Below are 7332 nucleotides of genomic sequence, written 5' to 3' on the forward strand. Positions count from 1 at the left end.
TTAATATAAACAGTGGTTTATAGGGCTGTTAAAATTCACCCTTACAAGCTTGTTGCTTTTCTTGAAATTATTTGTAACGGCAGCCCGTGTTGTCTAGCTTACATATTCATCAGCTGCTCTCTTGAAACATTCTCTAATCATTACACTATTGAAAAAGTTCTTGGGTAACACGATCCTATACTAGTATTCTTATCTAAGAAACAGTTTTTTAGTAACAATATCAAATCGCCATAGAGACAAAGGCAAAAAATGTTATTTGAATCAGTTTTTAACCTTTTTTGCATAATACAAAAACCAGATACCTATTCCACTTCCACATTCTCGTGTCCCTAATATGCTAATAGGACTATGTAATGTAGAGTACCCTGGGGATGTTTATAAAATATAAGCCGTCTAAACCGATGTCTGCCGCTAAATACTGTTGAAAATAAATCATCAGTATATTGTTTTTTATCATGGAGATTGCCTGTTATATAATTACAAGAATCCTTGAACATATAATGTTATTATATGTCCGAATACCGCTTTTTAATATTCAAGTCTCCTGTATAATCATATCTATTATATAAAGTGTCCGATATTGATCCCTTTGTTCCTGAATGTTGTGGCGTAATAACTTAAACCTGTTTTCTGTTATCTTAAAAAAGACTGGATATGAAAATAAAAGCTAATATTTTTATGACTTGTTTCTACGTTTAGGGGATATTCACATTGCCCATTGCTAAAAAGTCAAATATATGCTTATATATTTTATTTCTGATAAAATATTGTTGAATATATGGACATTGAAACAAGTATTAATTCATATTGTCTGTAAGTTTGCGTTTAAAAGCATATCGTAGCAACGTTTAAACTTATACAATGCATATCGGTTAAGACAGACACAATCCCGATCTCTAAAACATGTCTGCAAATTTTGTTAAAATGTAGCATACCGACTTAAAAAAAATGTCAATTATCGCCAAAAATGAGTGGCAATACAAATATGTTTTTTATTTTTTTTGTTTTCTAGATTTTAATAGGAAACATTATTCTTCAATATCCAACGGAAAAACTTTCGGTTACATTTTCATGACGAAATTATATATGACGTCACACGCAAAATTATATTCACAATCGCAATAAGGTCATAAAATGTAACACCCTTGGTGATAACTTGTACCTTAAACTGACAGAAAATTCATCGTAATTATATGAATCATATACTTTGCAAACTCAAACTTTTTTCCAAGATTTACAAAATTTTGTATTTTTTATCTATAAATATTGTTTCATACATTGTAAGGAATCGTTGATGTCTTGCGTTAGTAGATTAATATCAATTTTGTATAATTATTTCTTAATGTGTATATAAGCACTCGAAAACATTTAAAAACGGCCGACTTGTTTAAAATGCCATGAAAAGGGAAAAAATCTGGTATTTTGTTTACTGTCATTCAATTATTCTAAATGCGTTTAATTATTCATTTTGTTATCCCTATCTACCAATCAGAATCACCATGAGTGAAAGGACGCGATCACGTGACCAGAACCCCCAGAAAAATTGATGCTTTCAAAGTGACCAGAACTCTGTGTAAAAAATCTCATAAATTTTGGAAATTTTAAAGTGTTTAAGAGGATTTGAATTGTGAAATTTTATATAAAACGGATTGTTGGAAATACTAAATATCGGTACTGTCAAAATTTGAGTTGGATGTTATAAACTTGTGTCAGATTTTGCGGATTTTAACTGTGCCTTTGCTTCGTGTAAAAAGTGTGTTAATATCATGGCGGAAGGGACTGATCCTGTTCCTATCTCACAGAGTCAGAATTTTAATCTGCACTCTGGTGAGACGGAGTCTCTTCAGGTTTTGAAGCCTTTTCCGGCGCCTGGAGTCTCCTTGCCACAATTAAATTCTGAAAATGGAGAAAAATCAAGACACGGGATATTTAGAGTGCTTGCTGGCATTTCGCCAGGCACCTCAGCTAGTACGGCTGACCCGGATATGCAAATGAGCAATCCTTTGTGTACGTCTGCAGAAAGCAGTGTGACCAGCGCTTATCAGATTCACGCTGGGCCAGGAGCTATTTATAGTCCGGACAATTTATGTAACCGCGCTCAGCCAAGTAGTCTCCATGGAAACGTTTTCCCGGGATGCAGCACGGCGACGAGATCACCGTTTGAAACGGGATTCAATATGGCCGCGCCCATGAACAATAACATGTTAGCACTTTTGTTTGAACAATATAAAGAAACTAGGGAATTATATAAGCAACAGCAGTCAACGTTAGATAAACTAACCTCGGCGGTTAATAATGTTATTAACACAGACAGGTCAGCAACGGGAGAGGACGACTGTGTTTCGGAAGACCAATATGAACCAGTCTCGTCCGACGAAGACGAAAATCCCTCTGACGAAGAACCGCCATCGAAAAAACAAAAGTATGAATCATCCTCAAATATTTCGGATTCAAAATTGAAAAAATTAAAATTTATTGAGGCACAATTTAGTAAACAAGAGGAATTCGGTCCAAAAGTTCACGAAGTGGTAGGCTCCGCAGTCAACAAGGGTTTAGTGGAACCTGTAGATCATAAGGCCTCTCAAGTTCAAGACCTCCTGAAGAAGTATAATCGGCCAGAAAACTGTACATCATTACAAGTCCCAGTCGTAAATAAATTATTATGGTCAAGCAAACAAACCAGCAAAGACCTGAAACAGGGAGACAGATCGTTTCAGAGAGTGCAAGGATATTTGACGAAAGGAATGATTCCTTTAGTTCAAATAATGAACAAAACACTAACCATGGATTCCGAGGAGGCAGAAGAGTTATTTGATCTTTCCTTAGACGCATTCAATTTATTAGCTTATTCGCATCGTGATTTATCATCCCAGCGGCGTCGGCTGTTGCTGCCGGCAATATCATCGAGGTACTCGAGCTTATGCAACGAATATGAAAATGTGTCATCGCCAACTCACTTATTTGGTGATGATAAAGATTTGGAAAGGCGTCTGAAAGAGATCGACGACAATCAGAAGCTTGGGAAAAGTTTAGTTGTCACAAATGACAAACCTAGACAGCTTAAGACAGGACCCAGGTGGGGGGCAAAACCTCAACACTCCAGGACAACACATGGTCGGGATTTTTTAGGGAAAAGGGCCCTGAACCAACACCGGGTTGCACACACACACCAGCGCATGGGCAACCGAAAAGTGGAACAGGGCCAGAAAAAACAGCACAAATTTTAAATGTAAGTAAATTAAGCCAGTTTCGTAACACGCCCGAAAATTTCAAAGGTGGGAAAGTGAACATGTTTATTAATAAGTGGAAGCAAATTACAGGTGACAAATATATTTTAGATATTATTGAGACAGGATATAAAATAGAATTTAATTCCGAACCGTGCTTACATTGTCATAAAAAAGAAATAAAGTTTTCTGGTAAAGAGGAAAGAATAATTGATGAGCTACTTGAAAAGTTAAAATTGAAGGAAGTCATAACCTTGATACCGCCGAGCAGGGACCAGGTTTTATCCAACATATTTGTTCGAGTTAAATCTGACGGGTCATATCGATTGATTTTAAATCTAAATAAACTGAATGATCATATTTGTAAAAAACATTTTAAAATGGAAACACTTAAATCAGCATTACATTTTGTTAGACGAAACTGTTACTTTGCTAAAATTGATTTTAAAGACGCATACTTCAGTATTCCTATTAATGAAAATGACAGGAAATATCTTAGATTTACATGGAAGGGTCAGGTATATGAATTTACGGCCCTTCCAAATGGATTATCTAGCGCTCCTCGCATTTTTACAAAAGTAATGAAACCCGTTTTCTCAACGTTAAGAAAAGAAGGGCACACAAATTGTGCATATATAGATGATGTGCTTCTATCTGGCGAGTCTTTAATGGAATGCGAAAACAATGTGAATAGGACAGTCTCATTAGTAGATGACTTAGGATTAACCATACACCCAGAAAAATCAATTCTAACCCCTGCTCAGTACATTGATTTTGTCGGATTTACATTAAATTCAGTAGATATGACTGTTAAGTTAACAGTCCAAAAACGTGAAAATATTGTTATGGAATGTAAGAAAATTTTGAGCAAAAACGCCATCACAATTAGAGACTTCGCTAAGTTAATAGGGAAAATGGTAGCTAGTGAGCCGGGCGTTCAATATGCACCCCTTTACTATAAATCTCTTGAGATTCAAAGAGATTTCGAATTAAAAATGAATAAAGGAAATTTTGATAAAGTCATGCATATATCAGAGGAAAATAAAAAGTGTATTGAATGGTGGATTAACAATTTAAATTGTTCTTTCAAACCAATTCAGTTAACCAAACCAGACATGATAATTGAATCTGACAGTAGTTTAACAGGTTATGGGGCTCATTGTGTTACAAATAATGAACAGCACAGTGGGATATGGAGTGAGGGAGACAAAAAAGAGCATATTAATGTTTTAGAACTGAAAGCCGCGTATTTAGCTATTAAACAATTATGTAGAAATTACTATAAAATTCATGTTCAACTTTTGCTAGATAATACAACTGCTATTAAATACATCACTAAAATGGGTGGTAGAATCCCAAAACTAAATAAACTTGCTAAAGAACTGTGGTTATGGTGCGCTAATCGGGATATATGGATAACTGTATTTCATATACCAGGGAAATTGAATGTGAGAGCTGATGCTCTTAGTCGGCAAAAATTGTCAGACGATATGGAATGGTCAGTTAATTCAATGGTATTTAAACAAATAATGGATACGTTTGGTCCGTGCGATATTGATTTGTTTGCATCAAACAAGAATTACCAGTTACCGCGATATGTTTCATATACGCCTGATGCACGAGCGGTGGCTATAAATGCATTTTCGTTAAATTGGAATAAATATTTTTCATATATTTTTCCACCTTTCAGTGTGATTGGTCAAGTGTTACAAAAATTGGAGCAAGACGAAGCGGAAGCGGTATTAGTAGCCCCGCTGTTTTCGACACAGCCATGGTTTCCTCGGTTACTACAGATGGCAGCGGATCAACCGAGAATATTACCTCCAGTGTGGGAAAGTTTAATACATCCCACACAAACACATCACAGAATGGCCAAAATGGTTCTGGGTGTTTTCAGGATCTCAGGGAAAAACTATGTGGTAAAGGATTATCAAAGCAAGCTACAGAACTCATTCTTTCATCATGGAGAACTGGGACTAAAAAACAATATAGTAGCTACTTATCAAAATGGATGCACTTTTGTGGTTCATGGAAAATTGATCCATTTAACCCCGCTATAACCTGTGTTATAACTTTCTTAACAGAATTATATCAAAAAGGATTAGGATACAGTGGTATTAATACTGCAAAATCGGCAATATCTAGCATTGTATATATTGTAAATAATGTACAGATTGGTAATCACATAATGATTAAACAGTTCCTTAAGGGCGTATATAATGAGAAACCTGCATTACCGCGCTATAATTGCACGTGGGATGTCAGTGTAGTGTTAAAACATATTTCGGATAATTTAAGTAACTCAACAACCGAGGGTAAAACTTTCCTTAAGGATTTGAGCCTCAAATTGGTCATGTTGTTGGCATTAACAACAGGACAGCGTTTACAAACTTTGCATAGCATTTATGTTCAAAATATTGATATTAATTGTGATTATGTAAAAATAAGAATCGGCGATTTATTGAAAACAAGTTGTCAAACAAAACATCTCTCAGAATTATACATTGAGAAATACCCAGATAATGGAAATATATGTGTTGTTAAAACATTACAATATTTAGAGACAACTAAGACCCTTCGCGAAACTGAGGATCAATTATTTCTTAGTTACCAAAAACCGTATAAAAGTGTTTCAAAAGGAACATTAGGAAAATGAATATCAGGTGCGGGTATTGATATGAACATTTTTTTTTAGCAGCACAGTACTCGAAGTGGGTCAACCAGTGTGGCATCCTTAAAAATACCTGTTGAAACAGTGTTAAGAACAGCTGGTTGGAAAACAGACAATACTTTCAGGAAATTTTATAAAAGAAATATTACAAAAAATTTTGATTTTGCAAGGTCTGTGTTAGATAAGAGCAGATAAGCGTTACTAATCATCTGTTTAAAAGAAACATTTTTGTAAGATAAATGAATTAATGTTGTTTGTAAAAATATATACATATTTCATGTTTGAAATGTCAGAAATTACAGTTATTTTCTAAAATTGTTGTCGAGTTAGATTTTACCCATAAATTAAAACTACATCTATATTATTTTATTACTTGTGTAACTGAGACTCCTTAAGCAGAAACTCTGAAAACTCATGGTGATTCTGATTGGTAGATAGGGATAACAAAATTTACAAATTAAACGAGACTTACCTGTAAGTTGAAGTTTGATGTTAATTTTGTTAGTCCCTATCTACCAGAATCACATGCCCACCCATTGGTTGCCCTCCCGCGGAAATAACTCTGCTTTTAATGAGTCTCATTAATCTGACGCTAAAGATCTGGGGGTTCTGGTCACGTGATCGCGTCCTTTCACTCATGTGATTCTGGTAGATAGGGACTAACAAAATTAACATCAAACTTCAACTTACAGGTAAGTCTCGTTTAATTTGTAAAATAATCAGTGAAGAAAACTGAGATTTGTTTTGCTTTGTCAATGAATGTCAGAAGAATGGAAGTCATAACATCATTAAAGCTTGACTTGATGACTTGATAATATTATTCTAGAATTTGTGTGTCAAATAATATTGAACTTGTAAATGGCCAAAAATAAGCTCATGTTTCTAATCGGTTAACTTGAATGTAGCGTTACAATTATATTAAGTTATTAACTTATATTTCTAATAAATTACTATAACTTCTAACTCAATTGCATGCAGTATTCAGTTTATATGTTTAAAGACACTTTTAGAAATAGTAATATCTCCTGGTATAAGGTACTGTTTTGTCCGTTCTCAAAACAAGTGAAACCTTAGGTAGAACATTGTTTAAATACGTTATTTAATAATACCTCGCATAAGCAGTCATGAGAAAAGTAGCATGATTTTTGTACCTTGTTATTGTGATAACAATTCTCAAATCTTCTTATATATTTTAAAATAATAAATTATAAGAAATTGAGAAATATTAAGAACTAAATTATCTGTATCTTTAAATTATTAATGTTTTCAATTATGTCTTATTACCTTCAAAATCTGGAAAAGGGGAGATCTCTCGGAGGCAATGATGACAAGAAAATAACATGAAAATTGCAGACTCGGTATGAATAAGTGTGTATAACAGATAATGGGAAAGTACTACATCCCTGAAATCTCTTAGCAATGGCTTGAATGGTA

The 7332-nt window shown here is 34.3% G+C and overlaps 1 protein-coding gene across 1 annotated transcript; it reads left to right on the forward strand.

Annotated features, from left to right (window-relative positions):
* Positions 1–1766: 1766 nt before the first annotated feature.
* On the forward strand, positions 1767–5055 carry LOC132728435 (uncharacterized). The gene is made up of 2 exons (XM_060714077.1): positions 1767–3229; positions 4918–5055. Exon 1 carries the CDS (start codon positions 1767–1769, stop codon positions 3225–3227), a length of 1461 nt encoding a protein of 486 aa, XP_060570060.1. The 3' UTR covers positions 3228–3229; positions 4918–5055.
* The last annotated feature ends 2277 nt before the right edge of the window (positions 5056–7332 follow it).

This window comes from Ruditapes philippinarum, unplaced genomic scaffold (assembly GCF_026571515.1).
Source record: "Ruditapes philippinarum isolate M1 unplaced genomic scaffold, ASM2657151v2 ctg28331_1_1_1_1, whole genome shotgun sequence".
In the NCBI taxonomy this organism is placed as follows: domain Eukaryota; kingdom Metazoa; phylum Mollusca; class Bivalvia; order Venerida; family Veneridae; genus Ruditapes; species Ruditapes philippinarum.